At 38.8% G+C, this 22,721-nt stretch overlaps 1 protein-coding gene across 7 annotated transcripts in view; it reads left to right on the top strand.

Annotated features, from left to right (window-relative positions):
• The window catches only part of MRE11 (MRE11 double strand break repair nuclease), a 78,980-nt gene that overhangs the window by 32,406 nt on the left and 23,853 nt on the right, over positions 1-22,721 (top strand). For all 7 annotated transcript variants that reach the window (XM_078432989.2, XM_078432987.2, XM_078432988.2 and 4 more), the window contains 5 exons: positions 2,327-2,427; positions 3,820-3,993; positions 10,735-10,797; positions 19,226-19,442; positions 20,640-20,723. In XM_078432989.2, coding sequence (XP_078289115.2) covers positions 2,327-2,427; positions 3,820-3,993; positions 10,735-10,797; positions 19,226-19,442; positions 20,640-20,723 — 639 coding nt within the window. The remainder of the gene's footprint in view (positions 1-2,326; positions 2,428-3,819; positions 3,994-10,734; positions 10,798-19,225; positions 19,443-20,639; positions 20,724-22,721) is intronic.

Here is a 22,721-nt window from a genome sequence, read left to right as displayed (position 1 = left end):
GTGTGAGATCATGACCTGAGCCAAAACCAAGAGTCGGATGCTTAACTAACAAAGCTACCCAGGTGCCCCTAATTGTTCTTATTTTAAATGTATTTATAAAAAAGGCCATCCAACTGAAATAGTGCTGCTTCATTAGAAATACTGATAATGTTAAATATAGAGGTTCTTCTTAAAACTACTGAGTCAGAGAATTTTTATAGAAAAATATCTTTTTTTTTTTATAGGTAAGCTGTTTAGGTTTTTATTAACCGAGCTTTAATGGAGCTTCTGTTTTCAATGTCAAATTGTGACCAAATTTTCCATGCTATTAATTCAACCTGAAACATTGGTTCAGATATTTATTTATTTTGAGAGAGAGGGGGAGAGGGAGAGTCCACACACACGAGTGGAGGAAGGGATAGAGAGAGAGAATCCCAAGCAGGCTCTGTGCTGTTAGCACGTAGCCCCACAATGTAGCCAGACTTTGGGCTCAAACTCATGAACCATGAGATCATGACCTGAGCCGAAATCGAGAGTTAGATGTTTAACCGAATAAGCCAGCCAGGTACCCCTCGTTCAGGTATTTAAGTGGAACTCATAAAACACTGTTTTAGGAAAAAATCTGTGTCAGATAATTACTTTCTTATGCTATGAATTTTAACTAGTTGCTTATTGATCATGGTTTTCTTTAATTGTCCATCCTTATCAATCCCTTGAGATCATAATAATACAGAATATAGAAATAGTATGTTGTTACTTGAGTTTCATCCATAGTCAGTTTTATTCTAATGATTCCTTTTTGGTTTAAACATAAATTGCAAAACAGAAGGGGCACTTTGGAGCCTCAGTCAGTTAAGCATCCAGCTCTCGATTTTGGCTCAGGTCATGTTCTGTCGATTCGTGAGTTCGAGCCCTGCATGGTGGTCTATGCTGACAGTGTAGAGCCTGCTTGGCATTCTTCTCTCTCCCCCCCCCCCCCAAATAAATAATAAACTTAAAAAAAACAACGTTTTTGTGTGTTTTATTGAAAGCATTTCTTGTTATTTTGGTCAGCTCTGCTTCTTAACTACGTGTGTGACATTGTACAAAAGTACATAACCTATCTGATGGTTGATTTTCTTGTTTGTGAAATCAGGATAGTACGTGAGCCTGCCTCACAGAACTGTGGTTAAGGATTAGAAGACACACTGCGTGTAAACGGTCTTATCACAGTGTCTGGCATGACTTCATACTTAGGAAGTCATGATGTTAATTCTGTCTTGAAATTTAGAAACGATTTCTGTTTACTTGTCTCTAGTACTTTGCAAGAGGCACACTGAACTTTGTGCCTCTTTACCCTCTAGGCCATTGCACGTATTTTTCCCTCTGCATCAAATTTTTTTTCTTTTTCCTGTTTTGCCTTGTGAATCTTACTCATTCTGGAGGTCTTGATTCAAATGATATAGCTGCATTTGATATTTGCACGTTATTTTCAACCTTCTCTGAGAAGATTAATTCATTTCTTTCCTGTGAGTCATATTCTCTGTTCTTCCCTCATGTGGCACTTCCCACCTTAATTGTAATCATTTGTTCTCACAGGCAGGGATCCTGTCTTATCATTGGGTTTTCATGGCCAGGTCCAGTATGTCAGACAGCTAATATTTGTTTCCCTGACAAGAGTTACCAGCAGAGTAGATACTGGACCCTATGCTTCTTGGCTTCCTACCCAATACTCTTTTTATTCTTCACCTGCTGTTTTTGCAACAACTATCCTGCTTCAGAAACCAGCAAAAGTGCTGTAAGCATACATCCCATTTGTCTCACAGACTATTAAAAAGGCATATACCTCAGGGCTGAGATTTAATTAAATCAATATTTTTATAGTTTCATCTAAGACATTCATGAGTGAAACTGGCTGTCTTTTTGTTTTGTTTTGAGCTGTGCGTATGTGGTGGTGACTGTTGCAGAGTTCCAAGCTGCTGCCTTGGTTTGTAATGAGGAACTGGCGATTTTACCCAAAATTGCTTTTGTAATTGTCAGTATAGTGGGAAAGGTAAATAACATCTCGGTGTTATGAAAGTAGTTTTGTCCCTGAACATCCCTTGAAGTCGTTTTGGAGATCCCCAGAGGTCTGAAGACCACCCTGTGCTGTAGGAGACGTAGTACTTGGAGATGTGGAAAAATACGAGCTTTGAGGAGGAGACTGCAGCTGTCAGTAGAAATGCCATGTTTTTGCCTCAAAATGCCTCAAGCTGATTGTTGATACGGTCTGGCCATTCCGCCTCCACTGAGCCAGACTTGCCATAAGTTTGGGTACTTTAACACTGTAATGGAAGCTACTGTTTTTCCACGGACTTCTTTTTTCTAGGAGAAGAAATCAACTTAGGGAAGTTAATCACAAAACCTTCAGAAGGCACAACTCTAAGAGTAGAAGACCTTGTAAAACAGTATTTTCAAACTGCGGAAAAGGTAATTTCTTATTTACAGTTTACATTTTGAATAATGGCTATCTTATGATAGCAGACTTGAATTTGGGTCATGTATAGTTGATACTTGAAACGAGGGGCGCCTGGTTGGCTCATTTGGTTAAGCACCTAACTACTGATTTCGGCTCAGGCCATGATCTCACGGTGGTCTGTGAGTTCGAGCCCTGCATTGGGCTCTGTGCTGCCAGCAGAGCCTGCTTGATATTCTGTCTCCCTCTCTGTCTGCCCCTCCCTTGCAAACGCTCTCTCTCACTCTCCCTAAACGACAAACACTCAAAAATAAATAAGTAAACGTAGAGGATCCTCACAAGGTCTCTATGAAGTAAGTAGGGTAAGAATGAATTATACTCATGTATAGTTACTCTACATTAAGAAAAATCAGTGCTTGATGGTATTATTATTGTGGCTGTTGTTGTTGATGTTGTCCTGTTCTTCCTTCTTTTCTCTACCGAATGTTTCTGAATCCAGGATTTACTTTTCTCACATCCGGATGTAGTTTCAGAACTTGAGGAATATAGCCACGGGACTGTGCAGCGACTTTTTGTTGGCATGAGTATATGTCACTTTAAGATCTGGCTGTATTCGTTTCCTATTGCTGTTGAAACAAGTCTCCACAAACTTAATAATTTAAATTAACACAGATTTATTGTCTTAGAGTTCTGTAGGTCAAAAATCTGACACCAGTCTCACTGGCCTAAAACCGAGGTATTAGTGGGGTTGTGTGTTCCTTTTTGGAGACTCTAGGGGAGACTCCATTTCCTTATCTTCTCCAGTTTCTAAAGGTGTCCACATTTGTTGGTTCACAGCCTGCTTCTTCCACCTCCAAAGCCAGCAATGTTCTATTTCTCTGGCCATTTCCTGCCAGTTCCATCTCCCTCTCACCCCCTGTTGTGATTACACTGGGCCCACTTGCATAGTCCCTGTAACCTCCCAGTTGTACGGCCAGCTGATTAGTAATCTGTACGCTCAATTATCCTTTGCCTTACAATATACTCACAGGTCCCAGAGATTAGGATGTGGACATGTTTAGGGGCCATCATTCTGCCTGCTGCACTGGTTAACCTAGTCTCTTAGTCATTGGCTACCATTTCAGGACCATTTATCCCAACCACTAGGGCCTCTGCATTCTTCCTGTCTTTTACACTACTCCTGTATCTGGTTTTTACTTGGCTTTTTCTAGCCCTGAATATTTGTTAGTAGGCTTAATTACTGCCCATTGTTTTGTTTTGTTTTCCCTTCAATAACTAGATAACTTTTTTGTCTTTTTCCCCTGGTAACATTAGACTATAATTTTTCTTGCTCGGATAGAATTATTTGGTAAGGAATAGATCCTGATTTCTGCATCCAGTGGCAGTGGTTTGTACCTCTTTTATAGAATGTGCAGCTCTCACTTCTAACCGAAAGGGGAATGGGCGAAGCAGTACAAGAATTTGTGGACAAGGAAGAAAAAGATGCCATAGAGGAATTAGTGAAATACCAATTGGAAAAAACACAGCGATTTCTTAAAGAACGTCATATTGATGCCTTAGAAGATAAAATCGACGAAGAGGTAACTCATTTGGTGGATAAGTCTAATTGGATACTCTCTCCTTAAAAGTACCTCTGACTTCCTTTCTGATAGACCAGTGTTTAACCTCTCTGATGTGTTTAGTTTCCTCATCTGTAAAATTGAGATCGCAAAATGAGAATTAAAAGTAGAGAAGGTCTAGAACAGAATCTGAAACATGATTGCTACCCATTAAATGTTAGCTTTGTTCCCCATGGATGGCATCTTCTCCCAAAGATCATGAAAATGCTTTAAGACAAACCGTATAGGGTGAAAATTTCTGTTCTGATTTTCAGTTTTTTAGTAAGCTTTGTTTGAGGTTTTGAATGTCATCTAGAAAATGCATTCTCTGTAAGCAGAAAAACAGTGGAAGAATCAAAGGAAAAGCTCTAAGTTTGCATAGAAATTGTTAATTTTTGCATGTCTCAAAGTATCAAAAAATCAAAATGTACTGACGTGGAGAAAATATTTGTATGTGGGCAGAAAAAAGGTTGATACTCAATGTTATTGTAGTACCTTTATAATAGTCTTAAGGAAAGTAGTAAACATTTCATAGAATAATGAACAAAGACATGAATAAGTGGTTCACAAAAGAAATACAAACAGGTAATAAGCGTATGAAAGTGGTGTTTAGCCGAGGATAATCAAAGAAACTCATGTATTTTGGGGGCGCCTGGGTGGTTCAGTTAAGTGTCCATCCAACTCTTGATCTCACCTTGGGTTTTGATCTCAGGGTCATGAGTTCAGGCTCCACGTTGGGCTCTGCACCAGGTGTGAAGCCTACTTAAAAAAAAGAAAGGAAAGAAAAATGAAACTCAAATGTAGTTTTTATTTGTCCAAGTGACAGCAATTTGAGGAAAGTGTTTCCTATGCTGCTTGTAGGGTATCAAGATTGAGCTACTGCACCGAAAGGCATTTTGTCAGCGTGCATCAAGAGGCTTAAGATTTGACCTTTAACTCAGCCCTGGGAAATTTTCCCAAGACAACAGTGAGATAGAGATTTGCATATGGAGTAATTTAAGTGTTGTCTGCAGTGGGAAAATTGGAAAATGTTTTGAAGTAAATGTTGGCACATACATACTAGATACTATGCAGGCATTATTAAAAATTACACTTTTGAAGAGGATGGAAAAATATTTTCAATGTTATGTGGGGAAAGAATTCCGAAGATTTAAAACTACATACAGAATGGTGCCAGTGAGTTTTTATTTTATATATGAATGTGTGTATGCATGCAAAGAATGAAAGAAAATATTTCAAACGTTATCAGTTGTTATATTCAGGTAATGGGATTATAGGGGATCATTTACTGTATCTTCCAGATTCCCTCTAAGCAGAAGAACAAAACATTATTTTTAAAACTCATTCCCTTTGACTTTGATTTTGGTGCTTTTAGTCAGTCAACATGGTTCCTGTGATGTCAGTATGCAACTTGTAATGTTCCATGCCAAGCACTTCAACAGTCAACATAAGTATTCCACATTCTAAAATCACTCACACTGTGACACTGGGTGTATGGGGTTTATAAATTTTTGGCAGGAATGCATTTCTCAATTAATTGCTAAAAATAAAACATGACATCCCACCCAAATGTAAATGTAAAACTGTGAAACTCCTAGGAGATAACGTATGAGAAAGCCCAGATGATCTTGGGTGTGGCAATGACTTTTTAAATACAACACCAAAGGTGTGATCCATGAAACAAAGGATTAATAAGCTGGACTTTATAAAAATGAGAACCTGCTCAGTGAAAGACAGTGTCAAAGGAATGAGAAGACAAGCAACAGATCTAAGGAGAAAATATTTATAAAAGATAACATCTGGTAAAGGACTGTTATTCAAAAAATATAAATAACTGTTACAAGTCAACAATAAGAAAATAGGTAACCCGATATAAAGATGGACCAAAGACCTAATAGACATCTCACCAAATATGTACAAATGTCAAGTAAGTTTATGATGAAAACATGGTCTAGGGGCACGTGGGTGGCTCAGTCGGTTAAGTCTCCAACTCTTGATAGGCTCAGGTCATGGTGTCACAGTTCTCACAATCTCACAGTTCTGACTACATAGAGCCTGCTTAGGATTCTCTCTGCCTCTGCCCCGGTCACGAGCACATGTGCTCTCTCTCTCCCAAGAATAAATAAGTAAATTAAAGAAAAAAAATAGGGACTCCTGGGTGGCTCAGTCGTTTGAGCGTCCAACTTCGTCTCAGGTCATGATCTCACGGTTCATGAGCTTGATCCCCGTGTCGGGCTCTGTGCTGACAGCTCAGAGCCTGGAGGCTGCTTCAGATTCTGTGTCTCCCTCTTTCTCTACCCTCCCCCACTCGCACTCTGTCTCTCAAAAATGAATAAACATTAAAAAAGTTTTTTTTAAAGAAAACATGTTGTATATCCTATGTCATCAGGGAAATGCAAATTAACAGTGAAGTATACCACTGTGCACCTATTAAAATGGCCAAAATCCAGAACCCTGACAACACCAAATGCTGGTGAGGATGTGGACAAAAGGAATGCTCACTCGTTGCCAGTGGAAATACAAAGTGGTACAGTCACTTTGGAAGACAGTTCGGCAGTTTCTTAAACAACTTAATATTCTCTTACCATATGATCCAGCAGTCATATCTACCCAGAGATGTTGAAAGTGGTACGTTCACATAAAAACCTGCCCAGAGATGTGGATGGCAGCTTTATTCATAATTGCTACAACTTGAGAGCAACCAAGATGTTCCTCAGTAGGTGAATGGGTGAATAAATTGTGAAACATTCAGACAAGGGAGTCTTGTTTAGGGCTAGGAAGAAACGAGCTGTCAATCTGTGAAAGGACATGGAGGAAATTTAAATGCGTATTACTAAATGAAAAAACTAGTCTGAAAAGGCTATAAACTGTACGATTTCAACCATACAACATTCTGAAGAAGGCAAAACCATAGAGACAGCAAGAAGATCAGAGGTTGCAGGGGCTGAGTGAGGGGCAAGAAGAGGGATGAATAAATGCACAGAGGTTTTTTAGGACAATGAAACTGTTCTATATGATACTATACTGGTAGATACATGTCATTACACACTTTTCCAGACTCAGAATATATGACACCAAGAGTGAACTATAAACTATGGATCTTGGGGGCCGCCTGACTGAGCCTGCCAGGCTCTTGATCTCTCTGGGGTTGTAAGTTCAAGCCCCACATTGGATGTAGAGATTACTTAAAAAGAAAATCTTGAAAAAAAACAAAAAACTACCGATGGACTTGGGTGATTATGATGTGTCAGTGTAGGCTCATCTGTTATAACAAATGTCCCAATTCCTGGTAGAGGGGGACATGGATAATAGGGGAGTCTGCATGTGTGAGTCAGGAGGGTATATGGGAAATCTCTGTACCTTCCTCTCAATTTTTCTATGAACCTAAAATTACTCTTTTAAAAAAAAAAAAAAAAAAAAAAAAAAAAACAGTAAAGCAAAAAACCATCTCCAACCCAGAGAGATGTCATGACTCCTGAGAGGGTGCATGAGGGATGGGCTATGTATTAGCTAAGAGCGCGGACTCTGGACCAAGCGGCCTGTGTTCAAAATCAAAACCCTTAGTACCTGTGTAACCATCAGTAAGTTTTTTAACTACTCTCCACCTCAGTTTTCTCATACGTAAAATGGGGATAATGACAGAACCTCCGTCAAGGTTGTTGTGAGGGTGAAAACAATACGTGTAAAGTCCTGGAGCACTGCGGGCACACAGTGCCTACACAGTATTTTTACTGACTCATTTCTCTTGCTTGAGTGACTTAGCACTTTTGGTGAGGCACATGCCACCTAGAGCACTATTACATACTGTGCCATTTTAAAAAACAATTTTATCCCCTCTCCTGAATCATGACAGACACTGTCATTTCTTTCAGCTTAAACAGCAAATAAACCTCTTCAGTCCCATTTCCCTTTAGCAACTACTCTACTTCATTGGTTCCCTCTTACAGCAGAATTGCTTCAGGGCTTTCTGTATTTGCTGCCCCGATTTTTCTCCCTCCCTTTTCCCTTAACGCCCATCGTCCAGGTGGGTTGACCCCATCATTCCAGTGAAGCTGCTCATTCAGAGTCACCAGTGACTTCTCTTGCTAAATCCACTTGTCAGTTCATCTTAAATCTCAGTTGAACTCTTCTTGAAGCCATTTTTTTCTTTGGCTTTTGGACCCCACAGTCTTCTGGTCCTCTTCTCTGCTTCTGTTGTTTTTGTCATCTCTCCACCTCTTTTGTTGGAGTCCCTAGAACTCAGTCCTTGGAGCTCTCCTTCATCTGCATACTCCCTTTATAATCTCATCTAGCTGCCTGGACTTAAATTCCATCTGTTTGGTGGTGACTTTCAAAAGTCTAGCCCAGACCTCTCCTCTCAGCTTAAGATTTCTGTGGCCAGCAGCCTGCTAGACATTTCTACTTGGATGCTTAGTAGACCTCTTCAGCCGCTAACACTCCCCAATCTGAATTGCTCTGTTCTCAGCCTTTACTCCGTGTCGTGTCCTAGTGGAAACACCATTCTTTCCGTTGCTCAGGCCAAAAACCTTGAAGTGATCCTTGACTCTTCCCGTTATGTCACTTGTGTCCTGACTCTGTAAATGTCCTGTGGCATTACTGCAGAATAGATAAAGAATCTGCTTCTCACGCCTTTGTCACTACCGGTGGTCCAACCTGCATTGCTGTTTCTTGATTAGATTCTTCCAGTACCCTCCAAACTCTCTCTTTTTCTACCTGTGCTCTTCCTCCACCCCCCATTCTCAATTCACCTGTCAGTGATCCTAACATATTTCAGATCCAGTCACTCCTGCGTGAAGAAAAAGCCCCTGTAGTTTTTCACGAGGCCCTGTTCAGTCTGGCTTTCCCTTAGGTTTTTCCCATCCAGTCTGCTTGAGCCACAGCAACCTCCTTGCTATTTATTACACACACCATGCGTACTTCTGCCCCCAGTGCCTTTACAAAACACATTGTTTGCTTTGATTAGAGTGTTCTTCCCTAATCATTTGCAAGATTCATTTCCTTCTACAATCTTTGTTCATAAATTACCTTCTCAGGCCTTCCATGGTCATCCTATTCAGATGTGACCTCTCAGCATTGCTCATCCTCTTCCTGCTTTATTTTTCTCTGCATACTTACTGTCTTTTGCCAGGATTTCACAGATTCAGATATTTGAAGAACTCCAGATTTCACTGAGCATTCTTCATCTAAGGTTTGGTTTTTTTTTGTTTTTTTGTTTGTTTATTTTGAGAGAGAGAGAGTGGGGGAAGGGCAGAGAGAGAGGGACAGAATCCCAAGCAGGGTCAGTGCTGTCAGCGCAGAGCCCCACAAGGGGCTCAAACCCACGAACTGTGAGATCATGACCTGAGCTGAGATCAAGAGTCAAACACTTACCCCACTGAGCCACCCAGGCACCCCTAAGGTTTTTCTTTAAAGGCAAAGGATCTAGTGCATCAAGAAAAAGTATGGGCAGACATTAGGGACTTGGGAGACCCCAGGCATATATAAGCTCCCCATGTCGTCGTATCCACACAGTAGTCCCTGGATTGAACACCAACATCTGTGCAAAAGGTCCCAGGAGATCTTTTATACCCCTCTGGTCACATAGTCAAGCCACGCTTCAAACCTGGTTGTGCAGATTGAAAACCATCAGTAAATAAACGGCCCCAGCTAAAGGCTCCCCAGAGAAGAGCCTAGAGTTTTCTGTCTAGTTGTAAATTAACTCAATCCAATCCACCTTCTAAAATGCAATAGAACTTCTTATTTTGTTTTCATTTATTGGCTACACACACGTGCGCACACACACACTTGCGCGCACACACAATTGTACTCCTGGGGGACAGAGTTTGTAGCTGTTTTCAGTGTATTCTCAGTTCCTATAGTGCTGGACACATAATGGGTGCTCAGTAAATAGATGCCAAACAAATTATTAAACAAATAGAGCTTTTCTCTAATTATGTAACTGTACTATAAGAGCCTTGTTGAGCAACAATTAAAAAAAAATCTGTAGTATCCCTCTTGGTTCCGGGACCATTATCAGCCAATGGTAAACATTCAGTAGTAAAGTGATCTTTAGAGGCCCACCCACTTCGCATTACCATTTCAGAGAGCCTCCTGAATCTCTTACACCCAAGTGCCTAAGAATGATTTGAGCCATATAATAAATACTTCAAGCCTCTGAAAGAAGAGATTTTTGTTTTTAACTATTTTACTGAAGTATAGCACCCATAGGTGTTAAATTATTTTTTCTTCTGCAGTTTGATAGACTTTTTCAGTGATCTGGAACATTTCGACAGGAGGTAATACAGTTTTGCTTAGGGCCTATATAGTACAATTCTGAAATTTTAATGTAAGTCACTAGAAAAATACGATTTTTTAATCAGTGTTTTGTGAGACAAAACTGTACTTATATTTCTAAGTTTTTTGTTGTAATAGAAAGCATTTCTTTTTTTTTTTTTTTTTTTTTAATGTTTATTATTTTTGACAGAGAGACAGAGAGCAAGCAGGGGAGGGGCAGAGAGAGGGAGACACAGAATCTGAAGCAGGCTCCAGACTCTGAGCTGTCAGCACAGAGCCCGATATGGGGCTCGAACTCACAGACTGCAAGATCATGACTTTCAGCTGAAGTCAGCCACTTAACTGACTGAGCCACCCAGTCACCCCTAGAAAGCATTTCTTAATTGTAGCACATTTATATTTACATGATAGGAATAAGCAACATGTTTATGATTTACTCTTTTAATACAGGTACGCCGTTTCAGAGAAAGCAGGCAAAAAAACACTAATGAAGAAGATGATGAAGTTCGAGAGGTAATTCCTGCTGTAAATTCTTGTGCTTATATGTCAATTTAAGTTAGAATGACTAGTAGGTTTGTTTATAGAGGAATCAGTCCACAGGACCGAGGTTTGATTGATGGACTGAGCAGGGATTGGCCGAGGATAGCTGCCTTTGATTTACACCAGCTCACCCTACCAGTATTCTGCTTGCTGACATTCCCTTTTTTCCCTTTTGCTCTCCTCTAAAACTGATTTAATTGTGTGGGGGCAGGGGACATATGCAACAAGAGCCCTTATTAATCAAAATAATACATAATTGTGATCAGAACATCTTAACCAGTGTAAGATGAAATCTAACCCTACCGAGCTGGTATTATTTTGGGTAAAAAGGAAGAAACATAGGGTCTTGCTAGCAGTATTACCATAGGTAAATACACAGTGTCCTCTGGGCTTTCTAAAATGTTGAAATGGGCTTGATCACCATCAATGCTGTCTTTCTCAATCTGCAGTTTAGGAACTTCTGGTTAATGACCATTTACTTAAACTTTGGGCCTCTATGTGGTACTTGGTGAATTCACTATTGAAACATGTTTTTCTATTTTCCCATTTGTCCCTCGTGTTTTATGGTTGCTATGTAGTATTTAAAGGTTATCTTATAACTGATTTACTATTGGGACTTTGTCTTGATTGCTTTCATCCGTATCTGTTACAACCTTGCCGTCCTATTGGCGTTAGCAGTACAGATGTGGAAAGCATGTGGTTCGTGTCCACCAGAGATTCACTTTAGTAGGTGAGGCAGATGTATGTAGAAAGAAAATTGTTAAACATTATCATGACCGGAAGTGTCATCCTCACTGAATTAATACAACTATCCTGCTAGTCCATTGTCATTTTCCTAATCAGAACTGCCCCTGACAGGTGGTGAGATGGAAGGTGCGGAAGCACTTGACACATCCCTCATATTAACTTTTACAAACTCCACTGTTTTCTCAGGTACAAGCAAAAAGGAATTAATGGAAACCCCACCCCCCCCCACCCCCATCACCACCACCTTTAAATATTTTTTGCCTTGTTTTAAGCACACTCCTTAGGTAAAAGTCAATACCTGGGATACTAAAAAGGAAAAGAACCCTGCCTAAGGAGATGGGGACTCTGAATTTCCTTTTTTTGTCCTCTGAAAAGGAGTCCGTTTAGTGGTTGATCTAGTGATGACTACTAGGTAATACGACACAGCCTTTAATGTGAAGCAATTTTAGATCCTGACATAGGAAAGATTAGTTATCAGATAATTCTTCAGTACCATCTCTAAAGGCCGTTAGATAGAATTTTTTCTTTTTTAAATGCAGTTTCTAAGTCTACATCTGATTTACTTCAATATCTGTCATACCATACTGGCTACTTTACATTTTAAGCTGATCCAGTAATGCACCTTATGTGGAATATTAAGGAGTAGGAAAGTAACATTTTTGGTGTTATTGTGGTTTTTTTCTTTCTGTCTTCCTATAAAAGTTTGATGACCTGAGCTTATGGTAGGGGGAGTTGCCCCCCCCCCCCAAATTATATCCCAGTTCATTAGAATATGTAGTAATGTGAAGTGTAATAACTCACTTAGTAAACTTTCTTTAGATATGCAAAGATAATCTTCTAAATGCCTAGTTTTGTGAGTTTCACTGGCTTCTTCGTGTTGTAAAAGTTAGCACCATCTCCATCGTGTAATACAGGAGATTTTACAACATAAACTAATGTTACTAGCAGTAGGGCCAATACTGACTACAGGCTTTTCCTGCCTACAGTAATTGATCAGAGAACTAAAAGCTACCACCATCCACTAAATTTCACATTCAACACTCCCGATGTCAGAGTCACTTCTACATGAATGTAGGAAAAAACAGAACACATTGCCTACTTTGTTTTATTCTTTGCTGCTTTCAAGGAGAAAGGGCAAATGGTATTTATGAAATTTTTATTGATTGAGTTTTCTCTAGGTGTATCACACTATTTCAGTTTCCATTTCACAAATGAGACTGAGACCACAGTAAAGGTTACCTGGTGGGGTGAAATTTTACCTTCAAGTCTAGACTTTTCCACCATACCACATCCTATCACAACTCTGTATCATCATGACATTAATACAACTCATGGCAAGTGAATGGCTAAAAATATAAAATTTCTCAAAGTTTTTGATGTGCAGCACATGAAAATCACTGTTCCTAAAAAGCACAGGTATAACTGCTTTACCGTTTACAAGATGGTTTTGGGGAGCTAAGAAGAGGAGGCTATAGATTAGGGATCCCTTACCACATTTATGCTTGTATTCACCTACAGAGTTCCGTTCAAGTAGAAAAGAGTTTGCTAAATAGCAAGAGTGAATGCTACAGGAAAGAAATGACTCCTGATTCTTGGATCGTGTAAACTTAACTAACCGTTTCAATTTAACAGGTTACGGAAGTGTTTCTGGGCACGTCCTTTGTGTTTGGAGCCACTAAATTCAGTTTTTCATTAACCTTTTAAAGAATAAGAGTGAATATTTTATACAAGGAAGGTAATAATGGACATGACAGATTGCATTTGGGAATTTTTCAGAAGAAAGCGCTTTTAAGTTTTGATTTTTCAGCTATATTTTAAGACATTAGCAGGTAATCGGGGTTTCTTAAGTAATTTGTTAGCATTGCCATAGGATGTTACAAATGGTCTTCATTCAGCATACTGCTTAGGCTTTGTAATGGAGTTTGAGACTTTCCCAAGCTATAACCTCCAGCCGTGGGGGTTAGCTTAAATTATTTAAACAAACAGACAAAAGCATTAGTCCTTCCAAGAGGCTTTAAAGGCTCTTGTGCGCATTGGAAAGCTCTCAAGTATTTTCTTTAAATATAAGTTCACATTTAAATAAAAGGCCAAACAGTGGATATTTGAGGCTTTGCAGGCCATCTATGCTCTTTGCCACATATTCTTCTCTGTGTAGGTGGTGGCTGTTTTTTTTTTTTTAAACAATCCTTTAAAAATGTAAAATCTATTCTTAGTCCAACATGTAGTCCATAGTTTTCCCAGCCTCTAGTTTCCTGTGCTTTACCTGAATCGGAGGCAGAGTTGATCCCCTTCTAAACTATAGTGCCAAGCACTGTCAACAAAGTGAAGAGGCGCCCCATACGATGAGAGAAGTTATCTGCACGTCATGTGTTTGGTAAATGATTAATATCCATAACATGTAAAGAACTCCTAAAACTTGGTCACAACAACAAAACGCAACTTAAAAAGTGGATGAAGGACTTAGACATTTCTCCAAAGAAGATAAACGGGTGACCAATAAGCACAAGAAACGTTGCTCAACATCACTAATCATTAGGGAAATGTAAGTCAAAACCACAAAGAGATCTCACTTCACATCTATTAAGACGACCGTTAAAAAAAAAAACAGAAATAGAAAATAGTGTTGCAAAGAATATGGAAAAATTGCAACCCTGTGCATTGCTGGTGGGAATATAAAACTTCTGTGGAGAATAGTAGGATAATTCCTCAAAAAATTTAAAATAGAATAACGTGATCTAGCAGTTGCATTTCTAGGTATTTACTCCAAAGAACTGAAAGCAAGGACTCAGCATGTACACCCATGCTCATAGCATTATTCACAATAATCAAAAGGTAGTAACAGTTGATGGACAGATAAAATGTGGTATGTATGTGCAGCAGACTATTCATTTAACCTTAAAAGGAGTGAAATTGTGGGGCACCTGGATGGGTCAGTTGGTTAAGCGTCCAACTCTTAATTTCAGCTCAGGTCATGGTCTCATTGTTCATGAGTTCAAGTCCCATGTCTCTGCACAGACAGTGCAGGGCCTACTTGGAATTCTCTCTCTCTGTCTCTCTCGCTCTCTCTCAGAGTAAATAAAAATAAAATTTTTTTAAAAAGGAGTGAAGTTCTGGGGCGCCTGGGTGGCGCAGTCGGTTAAGCGTCCAACTTCAGCCAGGTCACGATCTCGTGGTCTGTGAGTTCGAGCCCCGCGTCAGGCTCTGGGCTGATGGCTCGGAGCCTGGAGCCTGTTTCCGATTCTGTGTCTCCCTCTCTCTCTGACCCTCCCCCGTTCATGCTCTGTCTCTCTCTGTCCCAAAAATAAATAAAAAACGTTGGGAAAAAAAAAAAAAAAAAGGAGTGAAGTTCTGATACTACAACATGGACGAAACTCAAAAATATCTTGAGTGAAGTAAGACATAAAAGGATGATTGCTTGTATAATTCCACTTACGTGAGATACCTAGAGTAGTCAAATTCATACAGACAGAAAGTAGAATAGTGATAACTAGGGGATGGGGTAGGGAATGGGGAGTTACTTTTGTATATTTTGCCACAATTTTTTTTTTAAAAGGTGTAATACCAGGATAGGATGTTTTCGAATCTCATCAAAAAAGCACCTGAAAACATTGTCCTACCAGTGGATCTGCACTTAACAATGGTTCTGGGCCTACACTCATGAGGTAAATTAGAATTCCCCAACTAATTCTTAGAAGTAATGTACTTCAAATATATTCGTAAACTCCAAAGTCTGTTGCACAGAAAAGTAGAGTTAAACTATTTTAATGTAATGTTTGAGATGATAAAATGAAGGTCTAGTATTTAGACAAAGGCAAAATACAAAATTTGGAAATGGATGGTGGGTAATTTGTTCCAAGGAATAATCATAAAAGGGCATATGCATTTTAGATTTTTGCTGGATACCTCTCCATCACTACAGAGATGTCACCCCAGTTTACATTCTGACCAGTATTTGGGAGTGTTTATTTCCCCACATCTTTGTCATCATGATGTATTACTTCATCTTTTGGTTTTTGTTTTTTTTAATTTTTTTAAAAATATTTTTGAGAGAGAGAGAGTGTGTGAGCAGGGGAGGGTCAGAGAGAGAGGGAGACACAGAATCTGAAGCAGGTTCCAGGCTCTGAGCTGTCAGCACAGGGCCCCACACGGGGGCTCGAACTCATGAACCATGAGATCATGACCTGAGCCAAAGTCCGTCATTTAACTTACTGAGCACCCAGGTGCCCCACTACACCTTTTGATCTTCACAAATCTGAAGGGTGAGAAATTGTCTCTTGCTGTTGTTTTTAATCCGTACTGCTTTTGTTACCAGTGACTCTGAGTGGTTTTGGGTTTATAAATTATTTATATGAGACACCTGGTCATGTTCTTGGCCCCAAAATTTTTGTTTTGTTTTTGTGCCAAGGGCGTTGGTCTCTCTCACATGAAAGTGTGCACACACTCTTTGTGTGGTGAGGGGATAGCATATTTAGGGTATTTGTCATGCAAAAGAAGGGTTTTGGGGTTTGTTCAAATCCAGAATGGGTGATGAATTAAGTGCTTTTTTGACCCATGTATAGATAAACATGTGGGACTTTTCCTCCTTTGTTCTATTTATTGATTTGATAAGTTATATTATAACATATCCTATTATTGCCCCATCCTTGTTATCACTTTGTGAGCCCCCTGATAATGGGTATACCTGATATGGTTTTTCCGTATGTTCCTGGATTCTCTTTGTTCACTTTAACATTCATAAGTCAGATCCTGTAATTTTCTTTTGTGCATGCAGTCCTTTGTCACTTTTTCAGCTGCTTTACAAAAATAAATTGGAAGCTTTCTTTATGCTCTGGTACTATGGGAATAGCAGTGGAACGGTCTGTTCTTTGAAGATTTGATAGACTTTACCTGTGAAACTTTCTGGCTGTGGTCCTTTTCAGAGGTGTTGTTCCTTTAATAGTTTTCTCAGATTTTTCTTTGATATTAGTCTGTTGAGACTGTGTACCTGTTCTTGGATCCATTTAGGTCATTTATTTTTCCAGTTACTTAGGATTGAAGAGTATTTGTCAGGATTCTTGAATTTTCTGTCGATCTTTTTTCCCTCCACTTTCATTTCTAATGGTGTATATTTGTCTTCCTTCTTGTTAAGTTAGTGATTTTTATCAATATGGTTTTGCCCCAGAGGACCAGTTTTTAAATTTGCTAATTTGAATGATTTTTGCTTAAAATGTGTTTGTTTATGATTGTACCATCATTGGTGTTTTTTTTTATACAAACAAATTAAAAAAAATTTTTTTTTAATTTTTTAATGTTTATTTATTTTTGAGACATTGAGACAGAGCTTGAGCGGGGGAGGGCCAGAGAGAGGGAGACACAGAATAAGAAGCAGGCTCCAGTCTCTGAGCTGTCAGCACAGAGCCCGAGGCAGGGCTCAAACCACAAACTGTGAGAACCTGACCTGAGCCTAAGTCAGACGGACACCCAATTGGCTGAGCTACCCAGGCGCCTCCCCCCGCAAATTTTTTTAACGATCATTTATTTTGAGAGAGAGGGACAGAAAGAGACAGAGCACAAGTGGAGGGGTAGGGTAGAGAGAGAAGGAGACACAGAATCCAAAGCAGGCTCTGAGCTGTCAGGACAGAGCCTGACATGGGGCTTGAACTCACTAGCCCTGAGATCATGGCCTGAGCTGAAATGGGGCACTCAACCAACTGAGTCACCCAGGCCACCCCTCATTATTGATTTCTAATAGTTTCCTGTGGATGGGTTTTATTTGTCTAAACTTTTTGGATGCCAGATCTCCTTATTTGCATTTATTCTTTTTTAATAGGTTGTAGGCTTTCTTTGCAAACACGGCTTTATTTGTTTCATGTGTTTTGTACATAGTATTTTTATTATTTTCTAGATTTCTACAATTTTAGTTTTGAGGTTTTGAGGCAAGTGTTTTTGCTTTATTGTAAGTAACTCCTAATTGTATTCATGGTGATTAGGCAATATAATAATACTGTTAATTATTTAGAACTTAACTGATATTTTTCTTAACACCCTATGATATATTAGCTAAACGTTTCAGGAGGTCTTGCGAAGAAGTATATTACTTATTTTCAGAGTATAGAGTTCAACATGTATCAATTAGACCTATCTTATTAATGATGTAATTTAGATCTCCTTTTTCCTTTTAAGTCTACTTTAAAAAAAAGTACAAGTTCTATGTTCTGTGTCACCACAAATACTAAATTAGCAAATACTGAACCATATTGCTGCTAGGAGAAAATACAGGATTAGGTTCCTGCCAACTACTGGTTCCATTTTTGTCAGCTGATCAGTACATAACCTTTTTATCTGTGTTTCTGTTTAAAGACATCTTAATTAATATATATATTGTAATTCACTAACATTGAACTTAGAACCAGCGGCCCCGTAACTCATACCTGAATGCAGCTTATCTAACGACATGTATGTCATCTGTAAGGCACGCCGCAGCCTGCTTGCACTTGGGAGCACTAGACAGCACTTGAGCAGTACAACGAATCACCAACCAAAAGCACAAAAGTGTGGAAAAACGTGGCACTAAATATGCCACCAAAAGGACACCTGTTTAAAGTGTGCGAGCAGAAACAAGCAGGCAGGGTGTCCCGTTGTTCATCTTCATCGGGGAACATGTGCGTCAGGAGACTCAGCATTTTTGCCACTCTGCGCAGGTCCACAGATGACTGCAGAAGTGTCAGGAGGATCGTTCTGGGGGTTGCAAATACAGAATCCGGGAATAATGAGGATTCGCCATACTTCATCTATGACAAGAAAAATGAGTTGAAATCTTTTTCTATTATTTTTTCTTTATATTTTTTGTTGTGTTCCCTGAAGGTTTTTTTGTTTTGTTTTGTTTTGTTTTTTACATAGTAATTCAGTGTCAAGTCCTTTCGTGTAGTGAATTAGCTGTTATCTCCCTTAAGCTAAGGTCGTCCACCATCATCCTGAAGGTGGATGATCTCCCACAGCCCACTTTACTCCTACTTCTGCCCTGCCTGCTTTGTTCTCATCTCCTCATTTAGACCCCTCTCCGCTTACTTTATGGTATCATAGAGCACTTAGAAATGTTCTAGCCACCTGTTCTTAGACTGAGGATTTTCTATTCCAAGCAAGAGAGACTACAGTCATGGTCCCTTGAGACCTATAGATCCATTTTAGAGAGCTCTATGTTCCCTGACACTCTTCTCAGCCTTGTTCCTCAAACAGGTCAGATCTTTGTTATATCTGATAACTCTTCAGAGAGTTTGTGTTTTGAAGTTGGAGCTATTTCTTATTTCATTGAAAGTGTATTGTGTCTTGTTTCTGTTCTCCTTGTTACCTTTTGATTGGTTTAAGGGAAGAGCTCAGGACAGCATTGCTTTTATTTTACCCTATTTTTAATCAGAAAATCTGTTCATTTCAGAGTTAAAATATTTCACTAAACCTCACACTTGTCTTTTTAGACAGTTTCTTCCCAAGTTAAAATTTGCATCTTCTCAGTCTTAAGCTTTTTATTCTTCTCCTGATTGACATTTTTATAGCATGATTAGTGAAACAGAATGGTGTGGGCAGTTTGACAATATTAAATGTTATCTCAATGACCAGACTAATGACTTAGGATGCTGCATTGTCTGTTAATGTGTACTTTCCCTTCTCTCCCTCTCAGGCTATGACTAGGGCCAGAGCCCTCAGATCTCAGTCCGAGGACTCTGCTTCCGCCTTTAGTGCTGAGGACCTTATGAGTATAGATCTGGCAGAACAGATGGCTGATGACTCTGATGATGACATCACAGCAGCAGCCAACAAAGGAAGAGGCCGAGGAAGAGGCCGACGGGGAAGAGGGCAGAGTTCAGCCTCGAGAGGAGGGTCTCAGAGAGGAAGAGGTTAGCCCCGAGTACTGTCTTTCACACATATTCAGACTTGGCAGTTAAATGGGAAACACAAAATTGTATTCCTATCATCAGAATTTAAGTGATGCAGTCCTTTAAAACTTTGCTTTTGTAATACATAAAGTCCATCTTTTATGTAGTTCTGATATGTGTGTTTTACATAAATATTAATGGCCATGTGCACATAGGTTTTAATTTCTCTTCACTTTTTTTTTAAGAACTTCACTATGTTTCTCACACAGTACCTTTTGGATACATTTAATATCCTATTTACTCTCACGTGTATCAGGTAATGGGCAAATACGAGCTGCTAAGGAAAATGGCTACCTAATGACCATTGGCAGCAGAAACAAACTCCAGGTCATAAAGATTATTATTTCTGTTACTATTGTAAGATACAAATGCCTGCATTTTTATAAAGTAGCTTCATAAAGTGTGTGCAGAAAGAAAACTACCCTAAAACAATTTGATTTTTTTTTTTTAATTAAAAAAAATTTTTTTTTAATGTTTATTTTTGAGAGAGAGAGACAGAGCGTGAGCCGGGGATGGGAAGAGAGAGGAGACACAGAATCTGGAGCAGGTTCCAGGCTGTCAGCACAGAGCCCGATGTGGCGCTTGAACTCACAAACTGTGAGATCATGACCTGAGCCAAAGTCAGACGCTTAAACAACTAAGCCACCCAGGCGCCCAAAACAACTTGATCTCTTAAAGCAGTCATTGACATTAATTGCCATCAGTGTAGTAATGTGTCACTGTTTCCCTTAAATAATTCAAATAATGGAAAATTGGCCATCCACTGGCTTTCTGGTGCATTATATAAATCATTTCTAGGAATATTTTTGAATTGTTTTCATTAAATATTTATCTGTAGGAATTTTAATCTGGTAAAATATTTTAGTTAAAAATTTCCAGGGAGAGAAATCCTCATCCTCTAATGATAATTTATTTTCATTATCCTTAAATTTACAAAGTATTTCCTTAAATTTTGATTGGAACAGTATAAACCAAATGTGATAGAAGTATATAGTCTTTGAAAATTGATTAGCCTAGGTGTTTCTTGCTATATATGTCTTTGACTTTTTATGCATAAACTATGTTTTGACATAACTATTTACATTTCATTTTGGCATTGTTTTTTAAAAAACGTGGCTATTGACGGTATTGTATACTGACTGCTCACTATTCTAACAGGAGGCAGTAGTCTGGATACTTCTACTCGAAGCAGAAGTTCAAAGGCTGCTGTGTCAACATCTAGAAATATGTCTATTATAGATGGTGAGTATGGACTTCAGATGATCATCTAGCAGTTATTTATAAATGTCAACATAGGAAGACCTAGGAATCTGCCATTAGTAAACCTCATCGGTCTGTGTTGCCATCATTGGGGGGAGTCAAAAGGATTATTAGGATTACAGGATAAATTATTCTTTTAAAGGTCTTTGCCATTCATCAGAGCTGTTGAAAAGGGTGAGCCTTAAAAATTATTTTTTATAATCCCTTACTTTTGACAAATTTATTTCCTGTTTATAGAGGGATCATGAAGACCTAGAAAAGTGAGTCAGTTGGTCAGTGTATCAGCAATGATCAAAAGAGAAAGAGCTGCTGCTTAATATATTGTTTACTTTCTTATGCTGCTTTGGTCTGACTCTACTGTTAGCACAGGGAAGTCATGTAATCTGTATTTAAGAGAAATTATGGTTAGGATTCTTTAAGCTAATTTTGTGTATGTGTTATAGTCTAAAATTTGACCTCAACCTAAGGGGACCTATTTTTAATAATAGTATAAAAATATAATAAGCTGTTTTTAAATTTTGAGATCACTCTAAGTTGTTTGTTTAAAAAAGTAACATTGTTTGGGGTTTTTTCTTAATGTTTATTTATTTATTTAGAGAGAGAGAGAGAGAGAACCCGCAAGTAGGAGAGGGGCAGAGAGAAGGAGAGAGAGAATCCCTAGCAGACCGCATGCTGGCAGCTCAGAGCCTGACATGGGGCTCAAACCCTTGAACCGTGAGATCATGACCTGAGCCAAAATTAACGGACTGAGTCACCCAGGGGCTCCTAAAAGTAACATTGTTAAAACATGTGGTTATATATTTTTGTTTACCTAGCATTCATAAAATGCATATGTAGCCATATGCATTTTATTTACGTTATCTATTATTGAGGTTAATTATTGTCTCATTCATAGCTAGGATTAATTTTAGACAGATTGGAGAGTTGGGCTAAATCTTACACGATGAAATTTATCAAATGTAAATGTAAACTGCATATATGTTCAAAAGGACGGCTGTATAAAGAGTTGTGAGAGGTATGTGAGTTTAACCACATACTTAAGTAAAAAAAACTAAGGTCAGTAAGAATGTGCAGGTCCTCCTAACTGTCCATGTTTAACGGTATTTTAACAATATTAATAGGAGTAGTGCCTCTTTGCAGCAAGGATGTTCTCCCTCTGTACTTACTTTTGGAACCGTGTTTCAAGAGGGATATCAACTACATATGATCATTCAGAAGAAAAACCATGTAATAGGAGAAATGGTAGAAGGAACTTGAGATATCTAACCTGGGAAGAATTTAGGTCTTTATATAAATTCAACTCTGTCCTGTGAAAGATAGAATACGTTTGATTTGTATAGTCCCAAAGGCAGTGGTGTTAAATATTTTTGAGTTATGGATTCTTAAGAATCTGATGAGAGCTGTGTCTCTTCTCCTTAAGTAGGTGCTCAAGTGCAGGTGCACTCATTTTCAAAGGATTCTGGGACTTCCATGAAGTTCATCCATGAGCTCCAATAAGGATAGATTGGAAAGGCTAGAAGCTTACAGATTTAAGTTTATTATCTGATAAAATGGACCCAGAAGACTTAAGAATACTTCACCTACTCCCTCATCTTACAGGTGGGGGAGCTCAGCTAAGCAATTTGTACTAGGTTGATAAAACCACTAACAATAATTCTCAAAATAGCTGATATTTATGAGAGAGTTACTGCATGCTTCTCAACAGCTCTCTGGTTAGATACTGACATTATCTCTCTTTTATAGAAAAGGGAACTGAGGCTTTGAAAAGATAGGCAACTTACCCACAGTCTCACAACTGGGAAATTTTAGAACTTGGATTAATCCCACATTCCCTAGACTCTAGACTCCAGAACCAGCAGTTAGTCACTACTTGACCTTTGAACCACACCAGTTTAAGCTGTGTAGGTCCACTTATATGTGTGTGTGTGGTTTTTTTTTTCTTCGATAAATTCAGTACTATAAATGTATTTTCCCTTCCAC

The sequence above is a fragment of the Panthera onca genome, chromosome D1 (assembly GCF_046562875.1).
Source record: "Panthera onca isolate mPanOnc1 chromosome D1, mPanOnc1 haplotype 2, whole genome shotgun sequence".
Classification (NCBI taxonomy): Eukaryota; Metazoa; Chordata; class Mammalia; order Carnivora; family Felidae; genus Panthera; species Panthera onca.
The sequence above is the reverse complement of the archived record's forward strand: the minus strand, read 5'-3'. Positions and strand labels throughout refer to the sequence as shown.